At 42.5% G+C, this 18,986-nt stretch overlaps 1 protein-coding gene across 1 annotated transcript; it reads right to left on the reverse strand.

The window, feature by feature from the left end:
- Window positions 1-10,138: 10,138 nt before the first annotated feature.
- Window positions 10,139-15,920, reverse strand: rasl11a.S (RAS like family 11 member A S homeolog). Its single transcript, XM_018250272.2, has 4 exons — window positions 15,431-15,920; window positions 13,630-13,686; window positions 12,171-12,250; window positions 10,139-10,836 (listed from the first exon to the last, which is right to left on the reverse strand). The coding sequence occupies exons 1-4, from the start codon at window positions 15,549-15,551 to the stop codon at window positions 10,375-10,377; spliced, it is 720 nt and encodes a 239-aa protein (XP_018105761.1). The 5' UTR covers window positions 15,552-15,920; the 3' UTR covers window positions 10,139-10,374.
- Between the last annotated feature and the right edge of the window lie 3,066 nt (window positions 15,921-18,986).

An 18,986-nucleotide genomic window follows, 5' to 3' on the forward strand; every position in this document is an offset into this window, starting at 1 on the left:
GCCTGGAATAGCTTATTAAAATATTATATATTATTTATAAAAAATAAACACCTGTGTTGAGGCCACTGAGAGCAACATCCAAGGGATTGTGAGCAACAGTCAAGTATTACCTTCCACAGTGCTGAGCCACACAGGGGCGGATTTAAAAAATGATGCTCTGATAGGCCAGTAAAGGAAGCCCCCCCCAACCCATGCGCACTCACCCGTTCCGCTTACAGACATCACCCCACTTTTTCTCCAGAAACCTGTCCCCTGGAAGCTGCATTGTGGACTGGTGCAATTGGGAGATTCAAATACCTTTGGTTCTGTTCTCCTTTCTTTTACTGTCTGGAGGTAACGGAACGACATCCTGCCATAGGCCCTTTGTCACCTTCCCACAGATCTGGGCCTGAAGCCCCACATACCCCCTAAAGGTGGCCTTGCTGATTTAACGTGTTCTGTCCGAGTCTGCAGCTTATCTGCCCATGTATGTGGCAGGCATACCTGACCAATATTTAGCTGAAAATCAGCCAGATATTGATCAGATTGGTTGAACCATTGGCTTGTTGATGTGGCCCTCACCCCAATGGCCTTTATCCCTGTCCAGGGCCAACGATAAGATCAGCCTAATATTTGCCACCTCAATGTGGTAGAACACTGGGGAAAAACCTGGGCCCTACCAACCCTCCCTTCCCAAACATGACTGCAATGAAGACTACAAGGTATGCATGGAGGAGGTTGGGGGTTGCAGCATGCGTGAAGAACCTCACAACTGTGGCAAGGGCCCCAGGTGTGGTTGTGGGGACCCCTGAGGTGGTGAACCCTGCACCCCCCAGTCTGAAGCGGTGCAGGCATGAATTAGAGGGCTGCATTGTGCCCAGCACTGCTGCATCCTGTTACATTTACCAAGCTTGATCTACCTTCTCTTGTATTCATACAGTAATGGTCATGTTCCAAGACAATGTTTGCCCTGATGGAGAAATTAGCTGCCTTCTTCTGTATAAAGTGTTCTACTGAAAGTCTCTTAACATCCTTATTCAACACAATTCTACAACCAGACCCATTTCTTATTTTGCCTCCACTTCCTTCACTTATATTAAGCATTGTGTTGAGTGAATGTGAACCTTAGTGCTGTCATCAATTGACTGATGCCATTACTGTGCTACTTCCATCATAACTTGATTATTAAATACCCTTTGTTTATTTGTGTTAATAAAGGAGCCATTTATATCTAAACATGAGTGGTTCATCTAGACATGCTAAATGTTCCATTGTAAATGTTCAGTGAATGCCATGGCTCACCATCTAACAGGTAAGAACCTCCTCTTCTTAGTTGGTGTTCAAACATATCATTAGATATAATATTACGCTGGATATGTTGTGTTGTAAATGATATAAAAGACACGGAGTAAACATTTAAACATTGATAACACAAATACTATTGTGTGGCATGGACACAATAAAGAGACGTTTGCTCCAAAGAACGTAAATCTATTTGTGTTCATGCAGCCTTATATAGAATCATTATGTCTAAACTATTTGATATGAACTGAGAAAGAATGGACTACAAAGCAAACTATTTAATAGCAAATGTCAACACAGTTTGAATGTTACCCCAGCCATTATCTACAAGGAAACCCTACTGCCATTTCTCAGCCCAAATGACAATCGTGTCCACCTCAAGCTGTCTGGAAAATCCTTAGGCAAGGACCACTCAAGGCTATAAATGAGGCTTTCTCCAGAAGGATCAAGGGGCCCTAGTGTGATCCAGTCATTGGAATGATGGCCATAGCCTTTATCTACAACAAAACCATAATACCATTTTTATAATCAAGTAAAAATCATATATATTAGCCAAGTCCAACTAAAGTGGCATCAGTTTGTGTTACCAGTTTATACTGAGGTTAAGTAAGTCATATATAAATAGCTGGAGTCATGGTGGGACTTGGATTTTTACTATTGAGTACTTTTCTCATATTTACCAGGGATCTATGATCTTGTGTCAGGGAACTGTTATCATGTTACATTCCCATTGTTCTGTTGATGGGCTGCTGGGGGGGAAGGAAGGTGGGTGACCTCACTGCAACTTGAAGCTGACAACATGTCTCGTCCCATGTTATATTTCAAAATTAAATATTAAAAAAAAAATCTGTTTGCTCTTTTAAAAAATGAATTTCTGTGCAGAATTCTGCTGGAGGAGCACTATTAACATGTTTTTTTCTGTGAGAGAATCCCTTTAATACCATGTAAACCATTTTCACAGAATGCATTTATAGCATTAAAAGATTTGCACCAGACACAGGCTCTGGCAACCAGTGAGATGGTAGATTTATGGTGAACAATATGAGGAGTCATGGTGGGACTTGGATTTTTACTATTGAGTACTATTCTCATATCTACCAGGGAACTGTGATCTTGTGTCAGGGAGCTGTTATCATGTTACATTCCCATTGTTCTGTTGATGGGCTGCTGGGGGGGAAGGAAGGTGGGTGACATCACTGCAACAAAGCAGTAAAGAGTGACTGAAGTTTATTAGCGCAAAAGGAATATGACTGAGGTCACTTAGGAAACTGACAGCATGCACTTTCACCAGACACAGGCTCTGGCAACCAGTGAGATGGAAGATATATGGTGAAAGGAAACTAAATGTGTGCTGCACACATTTAAACCCAAACAGCTATTGTGCCATGAATGTTTTATTGGGTTACTGCATCAACATTTCCCTTCTCATTCAGTATGTTCTGCAATATCATTAAGGGCACAGCGAACTGATCAGAGCTGTTAATAGAACATCCCAAGATAAGGAGATCTTACTCACCTCAGATGGTCACAGCAATAACATGCTATCACAAGAGTTAATGCAAGTAGCAACTACATTAGCTATTAGCACATCTAAAACAAATATCTAGAAGATGTGGCTCTGGACTGTGCAAATATTTGTTAACCCTCTCCTCAGCCTTATGTCCAGATGCTCTTTTGCAATGTGTCCAAGCCACACAATTTTCCATGATTAACAACATTAGCAAAACGCGGAGAATGCTAGGAGACACCGTACAGTCTGATTTACTGTGGACAGATTTGGAATAGATGCTGTTTTCTCCATGAAACTAAATGTGGTTCTCTGAATGTTGGCTGCACTCGGTGTGCCATTACAAGGAGCACAGTCTGTTCTTTGCCAGTGCCCATGTGACTTTCGGGTGTCTACACATGTTTAAGTCTGTATATCTGTATGAATAACGGAGTTCCTATATAGAACAATCTGGGGGCAACATACTTATAACTCGAAAGTTATTTTTCTGGAATTCATAATATTTTTATATAAATGTTCATTTATTTCAGAACCTGATACATTTGTTGGTATATAATTAATGTTTTTCTATATAATTTACATTTAGGTGCACCTCTACTACCTTCTATACTCTTATTAAATGTGATATGGGCTTACGTCGTTGTAGGGCTGATCTTTTGAGAAACACAATGATCCTGTCACTACATACCCAAGAAAAGGCAAACAGGAGCAAATTGGCATTAATAGGCAAGTGTCCAATGGAACTTGTGTGAGTGGGAAGTGAGCGCGGGGGGATAACCGGTCCAAGAACTGTTGCCTTGTAAACTGCTACCTACCCCTAATTCCAGCCCAGAACTGACAAAACCTTGGGTCCCTTGTGGCTTCATAATACTTTGACAACCAAACATTGTGTGTGCCATTATCCTTAGGTGTCACAATAACAGGGGAATGTAATAAAAGTCACAAAGAGCAAAACAATTCGCACCAATAAGACTAAAAATCCACATCTCGCAATGTAATATTGTTCCTTAAACTGTTATTGCATTGCGAATTTTAATTGCGCACTCATAAGAAGTGCTTGAAGGTGTCGTAATCTTTTGGAGCAAACATAACGACTTTTTCAGTAAGAAGTTTTATTACATTGACTGCGCATTGGCGCAAACTATAAAATTCGCAAACGGTCTTTCACTGTCGGAAGTGGTCGCTAAACAGTTTCCGGGCTCGCAAAAGTTATATTAAATTTGCACAAAGCAAAATTTGTTCGCGCAAAAGCATAACTTTTCGCATTGCGAATAGTTTTTCCGTTAGCGATTTTTATTACATTCCCCCATAAGACTGCTATAAATAATGGTTGGGTGGACTGGGACATTGAGCCTACATTGGGGGCCCACTGGGCTGAGACACTAAGGATCCTGCTCGCAACAATCAGGGCCTCACTTCTCCCAATGTCCCCTGCTCATGGGCATTGCTTCACCTCATGTCCAGCTAACCTCCTTTCTTCCTTCCTTAAACTTTTAGGAGGCACCTTGTCTGGGGAGTTGACCTGGGCCTGCAGGACCCCTATGACTAAGTACCAGAGGGTGCAAAACGCGTAAGTTGGGTTATATGTGGTCCGTATGTACTATTTTTATGTGCTAACAATAAAAATTTTTTTGACTTTTTACAATTAGTAGTTCACAGGATAATTTTGTTAAATGATTATCCAAGAAAGCCAGGGCCTACCTGGTTGTCTCCCTGTCCCACAGAATAATTGTTTTGCTTTACCATAAATAGAATTATTCCGAAACCAACATTGTATCTGTTGTTAAAATTAAAACGAAAAAATAATGCAGTCTGCAAGCCCTGTACGATGCGTGAGGAAGACATTAAGGGGCTGATTCACCAACTTCGAGTGAAGGATTCGAAGTTAAAAAACGTCGAATTTCAAAGTTTTTTTTGGGCTACTTCGACCATCGAATGGGCTACTTCGACCTTCGACTTCGAATCGAAGGATTCGAAGTAAAAATCGTTCGACTATTCGACCATTCGATAGTCGAAGTACTGTCACTTTAAAAAAAACTTTGACCCCCTAGTTCGCCATCTAAAAGCTACTGAAGTCAATGTTAGCCTATGGGGAAGGTCCCCATAGGCTTGGCTAACTTTTTTTGATCGAAGGATATTCCTTCGATCGTTGGATTTAAATCCTTCGAATTGTTCGATTCGAAGGATTTAATCGTTCGATCAAAGGAATTATCCTTCGATCGTTCGATCAAACTATCTGCGCTAAATCCTTCGACTTCGATATTCGAAGTCGAAGGATTTTAATTCCTAGTCAAATATCGAGGATTAATTAACCCTCGATATTCGACCCTTAGTGAATCGGCCCCTAAGAGTTAAATATTTTAATCCTGTTTTAGGAGCTTAAAATTGTCAAGAGAAAATGCAGTCGAGATCCGGGGCCCTCCTGTGTCTGTATTGTGTCTGACTGCAGGAAATCATACAGTATATTTAAAGTCTTGGGGTGGGGGGAGTCAGTCTGGCAGCTGGATTGTGTTATTGCTGGGAAGCACATTCCATTTGTTTTTATGAAATCCCAATAACAAATAGGGGGTTACGCCGAGGATTGGATTCATTTAACAAACTAACATTCCGTAAGATCTCAGCCAACTAAACACTTCTAAGTACTGGGGATTTGGCCACAGGGATACAGGAGTGTGCGTCAGTGCTAATTGCACAATGGAGAGACTGTCACATGATGTATTTTTTCTATCGTTTTATGCAGCTCAGAAGTAAAGTACAATGAAGCAGCACACTGGGCGATTCACAATCTGCTGTAAGTTTAGGGGGTATTGTTTGTGAAGATTCTCAATCATCCAGGTCATGGCATATCTGTAGAAATACTGTAAGTCAAATACAATGGAATTGTTGTGTTTTTTTTCTTGAAGATGTTTCACCAGTCATCCAAAAGAGAGATCTCTCTTGGGAATAAATACTCTGCAATGCAACTTGGCTTCTTATGAATTTGTGATTATTGCCTTTTTGGTGACTCTTCACAACTTAAAGGATAGGAAAGTCGTTTCACACTTGGGGGCAAATTTACTTACCTTCAAAGTTGCGCAAGCGTTGGCTTTGCGGCACTTCGCCAGGTGAAGTTTAGCCAGGGCGCCACTAATTCACTAAAATCCGAAGTTGCGCTCAAGGAGGCGAAAAGGTAGCGAAGTTGCGCTACCGTTAATTTGACAAGCAAATCGAAGTTACGCTAGCGATGCCTAATTTGCATACGGCGCCAAGTTTACAAAGTACAATGGACGTATATGTAGCAGCAAATACATTACACTACACAAGCCTGGGAAAGCTTCATACAATAAATATGATAAAAAAATAGTTGTTATTTTGCCCTATACATGTGCCCACTGTATAGTTTATGTGCCATATGTTAGGAAAGGAAGGGGGGGAAGGAGGGTACCCCCAAAAAAATTTACGATCTTTTTCAGCCTATCACCCTTAAAAAAGTAAAAGACACCAGCGTTTTTTGGGACTTTTTTTGAAGCAAGCCTTATGTACTCTATTGCACTTCGCCTGGTCTGATGTGGCGAAGGCAAGTCTGGCACAAGAGGTAACGTTCAGTGAAATGCGCAAGTTAGTGAATTAGCGTAGTTACGTCCCTTCGCCATAACACAACTTCACCTGGCATAAGGGTGCGAAGAGTAGGTCCACTTCGCTAGCGAATTTACGTCAGCACCCATTAATAAATCGGCAAAGTAATGAAATGACGTCACGCTGGGGAATTAGCTAGCGTTAGCCACTTCGCCCTTTAGTAAATTTGCTCCTTGGGGTGTCAAATGTTAGGCACCCCTAAGTGAATGTATTAACTACTGAAACCCCAGGCCGGTGCTCCTATCAGCAGAAAACTGCACTGGCCCAGGGTTATTCCAGCAAGCACCGCGGAATCGATCCTCGTCCGGCTTCTTCGTACTTCTCGCAGCTGCACATTAAAGTGAAAAGCGAACTTTAACTAAAAAGTTGGCTTTTTCATTCCTCTGCGCATGCGTTTGCCCCAGGAAATTTGAAGAAAGAAGAAGCCGGAAGAGGATAGATCCGTGGTGCTCTTGGAATGACCCCGGGCTGGTGCAGTTTTCTACTGATAGGAGCACCGGCACGGGGTTTCAGGTAAGTAAATACATTCACTTGGGGGTACCTTACATTTCGCACCCCAAGGGGCAAATTTACTAAAGGGCGAAGTGGCTAACGCTAGCAAAAATTCCCCAGCGTGATGTAATTTTGTTACTTTGCCGATTTACTAACATTTGGCACCTCCAAGCGTGAAACGATTTTCCATCTCCTTTAAAGAAAAAATAAAAACATACAGTAACCCTCTTTAGACACAAGCTTACTCAGTGTGGGTTATGTAGTGCATAAACACTATCTGAACTCCCAAATATATAAATGTTTTTACATAGACGTAACGGACTCCACAGATTAAAAGGAAACCATGATACTCTGACAAACCATTTTCCAGCCTCCCTTAGGCTTGAAATATCATGTAACTCCTCCCATGTCTTGTTCCTGCCAGGCACAGGCAGAGCAGCCAGCAACAATATATTTCAGTTCTGCCCTGGTTCATTGCTTCCCCTACCCAGTGCCGACCCATTGTCTTCCAACTGTGCAAATCACCTTTTCTCAGCCCAGTCCGAATTGCCCCCTCCAGCAAGCACTGCCCAAAGTAGACTTAAGGTGGCCATACATGGAGAGATCCACTCGTTTGGCGATGTCGCCAAACAAGCGGATCTCTCCCCGATATGCCCACCTTGAGGTGGGCAATATCGGGCTGATCCGATCGTTGGGCCCTACGACGGTCAACGGGAGGTCGGATCGCGGGACCGCATCAATGAACAGATGTGACCGCGATCCGACGGGATTTTTAGTTCTGTCCGATTGACATCTGGTCGACTTTCGGCCAGATATCGATCGGGGAAGCCCCTCGGAGGGCCCCATACACGGGCCAATAAGCTGCCGACTTGGTCTGTTGGCAGCTTTTATCATCCTGTGTATGGCCAACTTTACTTCAACCTAAATGTTCAGATCTTGAGAGGAGATCCTTATTGTGTGTCTGTCCGCACTCCATCTGTTATCTTTCTGCTCAGAGTCAACTACCGACCCAGATCATAGTAAGTAACATAGTAAGTAAGGTTGAAAAAAGACACACGTCCAGTACCGTCATTAGAGGGGGGCGGACCCTGGTGCGTGACGCGCAGCCGGGCCCCGCCCCCCTCCGTACGGCCGCATTTTCAGTGGTGCACGGGCTGCCGGGGGGCCCTGAGGGGTGCGGGCCCTGGCCCGCTCGCACCCCCTGCTCCCCCAGTAGTTCCGCCACGGCACACGTCCATCAAGTTCAACATTTTAGTTTTTTTTTTTTTATCTGCCTAACTGCTAGTTGATCCAGAGGAAGGCAAAAAAAACATCAGAAGCTTCTCCAATTTGCCTCAGCAAGTAGTCAGTGTGTTTTTGTAATTACATCATATTGTGTCTAATGTCTTATGTTGTCTTCTTTAATGGAAAGGTAAATATGGATACTGGTAACCTTCAGTGGTGTAAGTAGCTAAGATGGGGTCCGGGTGCAGGATGTCAAAAATTCACCCACCCTGCCACCTGCAATATGCTTAATGGGTGGAATTGAACCCCCAGCACCACCGGTAGCTACTCCACTGGTAACCTTGGTCACTAGAGATTGGGGACTATTAATATAAATATATGATTTTTCTGCTGCCTCCCAATGCTGGTCTAGTTAACAGTGTTAAAGCTTGCCTTGGGGTGCACTTCCCATTTTTCATCTAGAGATCCTTTCAACCCAGGCCTTTGATATGTGTGTATATGACACTCTCATTTCAAGTATTATTTTAGCTTTGTGTATATGCAATTATAGGGATGAAGGCTGGGGGGATACATTGTCTGTGCAGGGTGAGGGGGCTTCCCAATGCCTTAAAGGGCACCAATCATAACTAAAATCATTTCCTAAGTAAATACACTATGTGAAAGTTCAAGAAATCTGATTTGTAAAACAGTAAGAATTGTTTGTATTATGTAAATGATCAGCTCACTATTCCTTCTGCAAGATCTCACCTATCTCCCCTGCAGTTCTAGCTGAGGCAGCCATCTTGGATTTCACTGGCTCCTCCTACCTATATCTTCCCAGCCAACTGCAGCCCTGAAATCTCGCACATGCTCAGTTGAAATTCCTTGGTTGCTTATCAACCCTTCCAAGCTATTTTCAAATCAGCCAAACCTGTGTGTTAGCTGCTGTTCAGTAGTGCTGCCACCTGCTGGAAGTTAGTGTGTGCCCTTCATTTGCATAATAACTTCACCAGCAGGGGACAAGATAGGGAAATCTCCTGATACTTCTAGTGGAGGAGTTTACTAAAACAAGGCATTCTGGGTAGAATACTCAAAGCAGTGTTACAATCTGAGCATGCTCCTGAAATTTGCATGATATAGTCTCTGGTATAGTCTCAGTATGGCCTCCCTCAGTGAAAGAACCCATTTGACAAAGTAAGGGATTTTTTAAAACCTGCCGTTTTTTTCAAAAAACTATATATGTAGTTTGATTAAACGTGTTTATGTTGTACTGGTCAGATTGTTAATATGTGTTTTATTTTGGGTGTGATAGGTGCCCTTTAAACAGCCCTGCTAGACATGTAATAGTCAAGGGGGAAATGTTTTCCAGGTCTAGCAACCCTAAACGACGGATTCCTTCTTAGAATTTCTTGACCGCCGTTTGGACAGTGAAAGGAAACATCTGTTGGCTTGTGGGAAAAAGCTGACCTTTTGACATTCCCCTGAGATGTTTCTGTAAATTTAAACGGCCGGTAACAGCAAAAATCATTAATTTTTAAAATTAAATTACATAAAAAAATTAAATATTAATTAGGTAGAGATTAAGTTAATATTATGTATTATTGCATTTAGAGAGTTTTAATTTCTCGTGTCACTATGACTGACAAGCTATAAGAAGCTGTTTAACTTCATGTAGGGGACTAGCAAATGGAAGCTGTTGATTGGGTGCTAAGGGTTACTGGCCATGCAACCTCCCCAGGCCCTGGTTTAGCTTTCCTTTAAAGGAAAAGGAACTTGAAAATCTCTGGGGGTGTCTATTTGTCAGGCTCCCTCCAGTGATAATTATAACTGACCAGTTCCCTCTGCCACAGCACAACCAGAGTTCAACGCTGGATAGCCGAGAAGGTACACAGGCTGGGGGGCTGGTGAAGAAGAGGATAAAGAAGGTTGTGGGGTCTGCAGTATGATTCTGCCTCTATGCTGAGCACTGCAGGCAGGTAGTGGGCTTGGGATTGGTATAGTTGTTAGTATAGTTTGGGCTTTTTTCAATAGGAAAAATAATGTCTCTCCAATGGTTTTTACTTTCCTTTTCCTTTAACTCCGCTACACAAGTGCATTGTTGTGGAAAAGCAGACAATATAAAGATAAATAGTACAGTATTATTTACACATTGGTGTGAAAGTCCTGATGGCCTGCATCATATCTCATAACTAAACAAAATTGGTTGGTAATTTCAGTAGAAAAATAAAGAAAATCTTCATAAAAAAAAAAAAAAAAGTCCTGTTGGGTAAATGTCCCTACGCCACTGTCGAGGAGGCTTTCACTTTGGGAGACAATGCCTGCTTGAAGCGTCTCTTTAGATCTTGCATGTTGGGGGACTTTGGGTGGGGAATGATGGTGCCCCTCCTTTTCTCAGCAGGATTGGTGATCTGTAGCTTGGTGATCTCCTTGCACAGGTGCTGGAACACGTCGCACACGTCCTGGCAGCTTTCGCTGGTGGAGATTTCCACAAAGGTGCAGCCGAGTTCATTGGCGAGCTGGATGCCCGTGTCATGTGACACCTTCCGTACGTGCAGGAGGTCCCCTTTGTTGGCCACTATAATCACGGGCACCTTAGAGTCTGAATGAACCTTGCGGATGTGCTGGTAGAGGGGCCGGATGCACTGATAACTCCTGCAGTCCGTCACTGAGTAGACAAGAAGGAAACCTTCAGCCCACTGGATGTATCTCAGAACATCTGGGGACACGTCATCCTCCTCCTGCAAACAAACCATACAGGAAACTGACAGTCATTTTCCAAATAGGAAAGGTGCTTGGACATACAATTTTCTCTAGACACTGTCTCTGTTTGTTTAGGATAGCAGTTGCCATATTAGCTTGCTGTGACATCACTTCCTGCCTGAGTCTCTTCCTGCTCACTCATAGCTCTGAGCTCAGATTACAGCAGGGAGGGGAGAGGAGCGAACTGAGCATGCCCAAGCCCTAGCCCTGGAGGTTTATGTTGAAAACAGGAAGTCTGATACACATGTGTACACAATAGAAGGAAATAAATGCTGTGTTGCTTTTGACTCAGAGCAGCATTACTTTGAGGGTTTACTGGTGTATTCATATAGACCTTTCTGATAAAGCGTGTCATAGCGTGTACATTTTTATTTTCTGCGAATGGGGTTATAGTTGTGGTTTACATTTTCAAAGTGGGTGTTAGAGATCATTTACAGTGTGAGGTTTTAAAACACCATTAGAGTGTAATTTGGTTGCTGCAAACTGGTAGAGCCTATTGATGCAACACTCTAAGGGAACCTTGGAGCTGCCACCACATTTAAGGTGCTGGTAGCTGCAGAGTCCCCCAGAGTCAATAGCCGCACTTGCACATAAATCATGAAGTTTGGTTTTTACTGCTACTGAGCATGTGCAGCCGCGAGAAGAAAGTAGAAGCCGGAAGCTGATCAATCCGTGGTGCTCACTGGAATAACCCCGGACGAGTGCAGGTTTATGCTGATAGGAGCACCAGCCCTGGGTGTGAGGTAAGTAAATACAATCACTTGGGGGTGCCTTACTTTTGGCACCCCCAAGTAAAGACAGCCTTTCCTTCTCCTTTAAGTTAACTTTTAGTATGTAATAAAATGGCTAATTCTAAGTAACTTTTCAATTGGTCTTCATTTTGTGTGAAATTTGTTAATTATTTTCATTCTTCTGAACTCTTTCCAGCTTTCAAATGGGGGTCACTGACCCCACCTAAAAACAAAATGTTCTGTAAGTCTACAGATGTATTATTATTACCAATTGTTATTATTCCTCCTCCTTCTATTCAGGCCTCTGCTATTCATATTGCAGTTTCTTATTAAAATCAATGCATGGTTGCTAGGGGAATTTTGCAAACAGGAGAGCTGCCGAGTAAAAAGCGAAATGACAAAAAAAAATAATAAAAAAAAAAAGGAAAACCAATTGTAGATTGTGGCAGAATATTACTCGCTGCATCATATTAAAAGTTAATTTAAAGGTGAACAACCCATTTATTGTTTGGGACTACTGGCACCATTACTATGTATAAAATCATGTTTCCCCTAAGCAATAAAGGTAAGATGGTATGTACCGTAATACATCCAGGGGTATCTTGGATTTGCAGAGAAGTCTGTTCCCCATCCATAACCACAAGCCTGGAGTATAGATTGCCTGTGCAAATGAAATACACATATTACATGACTGGCATCAGCATCAGTACAGGGAGCAAACAAAATGGCATGTGCATTCCTAAAATATATTTAAGTCGCAATGCATTGCACTGTCTGGCTGCAAATACAACAAGTCAGAGATTTCCGACCTTTGGCTCTATAGTAACTGATGAACTACATCTCACAGGTTCCTCCACTGCAGGTACGGGATCTGTTATCCGGAAAACCCATTATCCAGAATGCTCTGAATTACAGGATGGCCATATCACACAGTTTGTAATTCCATCAATCTGGTTGCTAGGGTCCAAATTACCCTAGCAATCATGCATTGATTTGAATAAGAGACTGGAATATGAATAGGAGAGGCCTGAATAGAAAGATAAGTTGTACAAAAACAGCAATAACAATACATTTGTAGCCTTACGGAGCATTTGTTTTTAGCTGGGGTCAATGACCAATTGAAAAGTTGCTTAGAATTAGCAATTCTATAACATACGGTACTAAAAGTCAAGTTAAAGGTGAGCCACCGATTTAATGGAGGCAAAACAATCCTATTGGGTTTAATTAATTAAAAGCATCCTGGATTATTACCCTAGCAAGCATGCATTGATTTGAGTAAGAGACTGGAATAGGAATAGGGGAGGCCTGAATAAAAGAGGAGTAATAAAAAGTAGCAATAACAATCAATTTCTATCTAAAAAAAACGCATTCGTTTTTTTAGATAGGGTCAGTGACCCCCACTTGAAAGCTGTAAAGAGTCAGAAAAAGTAGGCAAATATATGAAATAAATAACGAAGACAAACTGAAAAGTTGCTCAGAAATGGCCATTCTAGAACATACAAAAAGTTAAAGTAATGATGACTCACCCCTTTAATACCTCTTGGGGAGGTTTTGCAAATAATTAGCAAACATAGTAACATAGTAAGTTAGGTTTGGCCGGGCAGAAGGATTCAGCCAAATCCGAATCCTACTGAAAAAGGCAGAATTCCGAACTGAATCCTGGATCCGGTGCATCCCTATATTTTATCAATACATTTTTATTGGTCGAATTTCGAATTTCTAGGAGTTTATGGGAGTTTTAAAAAAAACAAACTCACATGAATTCGGAATTCGAGTCGATAAATGTGCCTCCCCATGTCCAACTTTACAGAGGACATTTCTTACCCTTTAAGACTTATAAGAGGACAGAATGCATTGGGGGGGGGACGTGGAGTGATTTATTGTGCTGATAATCCTGCTTGGCTAGATATAGAATTTGGGGCTTTCCGACAGACAGCTGCTGGGTTTGGTCTTCCTTACAGCACTAGCGTTACTGATTGCAATTAGCATAATGAACTAATGAGTGCAAATGATGGATATGTACTTCTGCTGAGCACTTACCTGTATTGGCTTCATAATCCCCAATGAACCTCTTGGTCAGGAAGCGCACAATCATTGCTGGAAGACAAACTCATTTCCATTAATAAAAGGGAACTCCTACATTGGCATACTGAATAGACATTTGTGTGTATTTCCCCAATGTGGCTCTGCAGCTGTTGTTAAACTACAACTCCCAGCAGCCTATGACACTGTTTTGCTGCATTTCCCCCCCATGACCCCAGGGGTGTTTCTATTTTTTGGCACAGTGCCAGAATTACCAGGTTGGTGGTTTTCCAGCCAAATTGGGCTACTAATTTAAAGCCCAGGTGAGTTTTGAAAGTACAAACTAGTCAAGGTATGGATTTGGGCTACTTTTTGGGCCTTTGGCTGGTTCATACTTTGGAAGCCAGCCAAACATTTTTCTTGCCCAAATGTGCCAAGCCTGTGCCTCCCAATGCATGTTGGGTAATGTAGTTTTTGGTTAAAAATTTGACAACTGCCGAGATTAATGAAACTACAATACCCAGCATGCAATGGAACTGATTTGCGTAGATGTCAGGAGTTACCAGATTTTAGGCTCTGTACCCCCGTCTCCCATCCCATTCTTGCATTTTCCTGTGACTTTCCTAAATTTTAGGGCGAAAATCTGTTGGCAACCAAAATGTCTAGAAATTGAGCTGTTTTACCAATATTTATTGAAACTGTATATGATTAGTGTCTTGTGGGGCCCCTATACCTCCTGGGCCCCCATCTGCAGTTACGACCCTTATGACCGGCAAATCTGTCACATTTCGCTTCATGGAAAAATTTGCAAAACAGTGAAAATTTGAAAAAGGCTTATTTTCACACATTCATTTGTTTTATTCGCTGTTTTTTCACTGCACATGTGCTATTTTTGGGCTGCTTTTGAAGTGCCTCTCTGCTAGTTTTGGGCTGGTTTTGTAGCCGACTTGGGCTGGTTTTGAAATTTAGACCTGGCGACCCTGCACAGTGCTGAACCACAGAACATAGACGAGACTTTACTGTGTCTTGACTGAGCTCTGGGGTTTGGGAACATTTGAAAAGAATGGGCTCTGTTTTGCCCAGATGTAAAGGTGGCCATAGATGTACAGATAATATTGTACGAAACTAATTTTTGTAGGATATCCGGTGTGTGTATGATGGGAAAAGAGCCGACCGATATCGGCAGAACCGTAGAAGACTTGGATATCGGTCGGCTTGTCGATCGGGCTGGACGGAAAATTTTGATCGGGTGCCTTTGAAGGGATCCAAACATCGGCCATTGTTAGTGCTGAATCATCAGACACAGGTAGAATTCTATTGTTTTTACCTGTATATCTACCTGTATATCTGACGATTCAGCTCTACACGTGTGTATTGAAATGAACGATCTTTCTTGGAAACATCTTTTCCAAGAAAGATCGTAATTGTTATGTCTATGGCCACCTAAAAAGCCCTTATTATGTTCCCAGCAAGCAGCTTGCTTAGTCAGACTGAGCAGTTCATCTTAACAGGACACATCAGAATCAGAAGTCCGGGCTCTGCATAGGGTACCATTCTCACTATGGATTTAGGGCACAGGGAGCAGTGCCGCCCCTATCCCAAAGCGTGGCACATTGTAGCAGAAGCAAGGAGAAACATGCATGGCAGACTTCTGCTACATTATCTCATAGACAGAACCAGCAGTGCAGAGAGGGCAGGTAGTGCAGATCCAGTAGTTCAGTTCCTGTGCTTGAAGTGATTGGGCAGAGGCGTTTAGCAGCAGGATAGATAGAGATGATAAAGGATTTGGTGCCATTGGGCAGAGCTGAGGGGCACTTACCTGTTTTCCCAACGCTGCCGGTTCCCATCACTGACACTTTCATCTCCCTGGCGGTAAAGTAATCGGCGCACTCTGGGATGGGCGCTAACAGAAAGTTACTGGACATGTTGGGCAGCCGCATGGAACCGGATAGGGGAATCTCTAGTGCGCAAAGGAACGCGCTCCCGATAGCGGGTGATGTGCGCTTAAATAGCGCTGCCTGTGGACATACACTGTAAGCGACTTTGCGACTTCCTGGCTGCAGCAAGTCCACACGCCAGTGCTGTAGTTGCAGGAGCAGATGTTGCACTGAGCGCTGCCGGCTCAGCAGTGACACTTATAAGCGCTCGGGAAGGGAAGACACAAGCCGGGGAGGCAGATCTCTACTAAAGGCAATGGAGGCGGATCCAGGTGACAGTTGAGTGCGCACAGTGACGCAAAGCCTCTATCATCATCAGCGCCGGGGGAGACTCAGTCCAATAGGGGGAGGAGCCTGTGAGAAGCTCCGCCCCAGTCAGTACAAGAATGCGCCTCCCCCTCCCCAATCACTGCTGCTCACGCCGGGGAATCCCTAAGGGGGAAAACACACCCTCAGTCTCTGGGGCCCTGATGGACAAGCTGCCTCTGGGCTTTACTCAGCTGCACAAATGACTGATAAGTTCTGTATCTCACAGGAGGCGATTTTGTGCCAATGCCACCCCCAGCTGGCAAACTTTCTACATGTATTATATATTTATATATTATAAATGCAAAACAAAAACTGTGGTACCTATAATGTGGTATCTATAATGTGGTACCTAGAATGTGGTACTTATAATGTGGTATCTATAATGTGGTACATAGAATGTGGTACAACATATACATAGAAATAAGGAGTTCAGGAATCTCCCCCATGCCCTTTCTGTTGCTGGGGTCTCGCTATCAGACAGCCCTGCAGTTGCTCTCTTTTATTTGAGGGGCACTACCAGAGACATAACAATATTACTGGGCGGCTGGGCCCCACAGCAAATTAATTTTAGGGCCCCTAACATATCCAGAGGTTTTACCAATACATGTTGAAATTGCTCATTAATTAGGGCCTCATGGGCCCCCTATTAGTGATGGGCGAATAAATTCGCCTGGCACGAATTCGCAGGGAATTTCCACATTTTGCCACCGGCAAATAAATTTGCAAATCTCCCGTGAAAATTCACCAGTGAAAATTCGCAAGTGTCAATTTCCGATTTTTCCGTAAAAACTTTCGAATTTCATGATTTTTTTAGTTAAAAACGTTCAAAATGCACGATTTTTTGTGTGAAAACATTCAAATTAGGGATGCACCGAATCCACTATTTTGGATTCGGCCGAACCCCCGAATCCTTCACTAAAGATTCTGCCGAATACCGACCCGAATCCGAACCCTAATTTGCATATGCAAATTAAGGGTTGGAAAGGAAATTTTTTTTTACTTCCTTGTTTTGTGACAAAAAGTCACGAGATTTCCCTCCCCGTCCCTAATTTGCATATGCAAATTAGGATTCAGATTCGGTTCGGCCGGGCAGAAGGATTCGGCCGAATCCTGGCCGAATCCCGAACCGAATCCTGGATTCAGTGCTTCCCTAGTTCAAATTGCATGATTTTTCCATGAAAACATTCAAATTTCATGATTTTTTTGTGAAAACGTTCGAACTTCACGATTATTTAGTGAAAGTGTTTGAATTTCACGATTTTTTCGTGAAAACGTTCGAATTTCAAGATTTTTTTGTGAAAACATTTGAATTTCACAATTATTTTCGATTTCACGATTTTTCGGCCGACATCTGTCAAGAAATTGATCGGCCAGGTCAAAAAATTTTTGTCGGTCCCAGTGCAATCTATCTATGTTTGCAGGGCCAGGCAGGCAGCTCCCCTTTGTTTTCCTGGCAAATTGGTCTTTTTAGTTGATGGTAAATTCGTATGATCGTATGATCGTTCCAAGAAGATCATGGTCTCACGATCAGGATCTGATCTTTTAAAAATCTCAACATCTATGGCCAGATGAGATGAGCTGTTATCTGGTTACCTTCCCATTGTTCTTTTGTTTGGCTGCTGGGGGGGGGGAAAGGGAGGGGGTGATATCACTCCAATTTGCAGTACAGCAGTAAAGAGTGATTGAAGTTTATCAGAGCACAAGTCACATGACTTGGGGCAGCTGGGAAATTGACAATATGTCTAGCCCCATGTCAGATTTCCAAATTGAATATAAAAAAATCTGTTTGCTCTTTTGAGAAATGGATTTCAGTGCCCTTTAAGCACAATTTTTATATATCTAAATGAGTATTTAAATAAAATGTCTTCTTTAAAGGACAAGGAAAGGTAAAAAAATAAAATCCCATTTTTACTTTCTTTAATGAAAAAGAAACCTATCTCCAATATACTTTAATTAAAAAATATGTACCGTTTTTATAAGAAACCTGACTGTATGCAGTGAAATTCTCCCTTCATTTACTGCTGTGGATAGGAATTGTCAGACGGTCCCTAACTGCTGAGCAGGGAAACAATCATACTTATGAACAGCAGGGGGAGCCCCCGCCTTACTTCCCAGCCATGCAGAACTCAAGCAGCTTTGTTTATGACGATCCCTAAGCAGCCCAGACCACACTGAGCATGTGCACAGTCTTGGTCTTGCAAAGATGTTTAGCAAAGTTACAATATGGTGACCCCCTGTAGCCAACTTTGAAAGCATAAATTATTTGTTTGATTAGGCTTGTGGTGCAGTAAGTTCATGTTTATATTTAGTATACAAAATGCAGCATTTCTAGCCTTATTCTATTTTAGACTTTACTTCCCCTTTAAGAACTTCATCTGCTGGTCAAACTGGCAAGATATTTTTAGGCCCAAAAAAGAAACAAGTAGAAAAAAATGAAACGTGTGCACCTGGCTAAAGGTAACACTTAAGGATCACCATTAAGAGAACTCAGCACACACAGGATTTATACATCTGCCTATGACCCCGGGTATGGTCACTCAGCAGGTGCCAGTCATTGTCTCTAAGCAGATTTAAAAGCCACTTCTCCACCCAAAAAGAAAAAACCTCCGATATTAGAATCCACAAGGCACTTTAGGGCAAGGCCAGACGTGGCGTTTTTAAAAAAGCTCAGGAGGGCATAAATACACATAAACTGCACTACCACTGAAACTAATGGAAAACGCACTATGGCAATTCTCACAGGGCGCTTGCAAGCCGAAATCTGCCACAGGGCGCCAGTATTGGCGTTTTTTAACAGAAACGCCAATGCGCCAAGAACCTACCAAATAAATAGACTATAGAATGTGCAAGTTTGAAACCACACTTTACGCAAATACGCAGCGTATTTTAAATATGGCGTCCAAATTCTTGCGAGATAAATGACATACGTTTTTACAGCCAGTGACGTAATTACGTTGCGTATTGACAATCGTTCCTGCTCCATTTTGCATGTAAATTTTTTCTATTTTCTGCCAGTGGAATTATGGGGAACGAGAACAATGAGAAGTGCATGCTGGGAAAAATGCATGGTCGCATGTGGTTTCAGTGGCGTATGTCACGCCCGACAGCTTTTTTTTTTTTAAAAAACGC

This window comes from Xenopus laevis, chromosome 2S (genome assembly GCF_017654675.1).
Source record: "Xenopus laevis strain J_2021 chromosome 2S, Xenopus_laevis_v10.1, whole genome shotgun sequence".
Lineage (NCBI taxonomy): Eukaryota > Metazoa > Chordata > Amphibia > Anura > Pipidae > Xenopus > Xenopus laevis.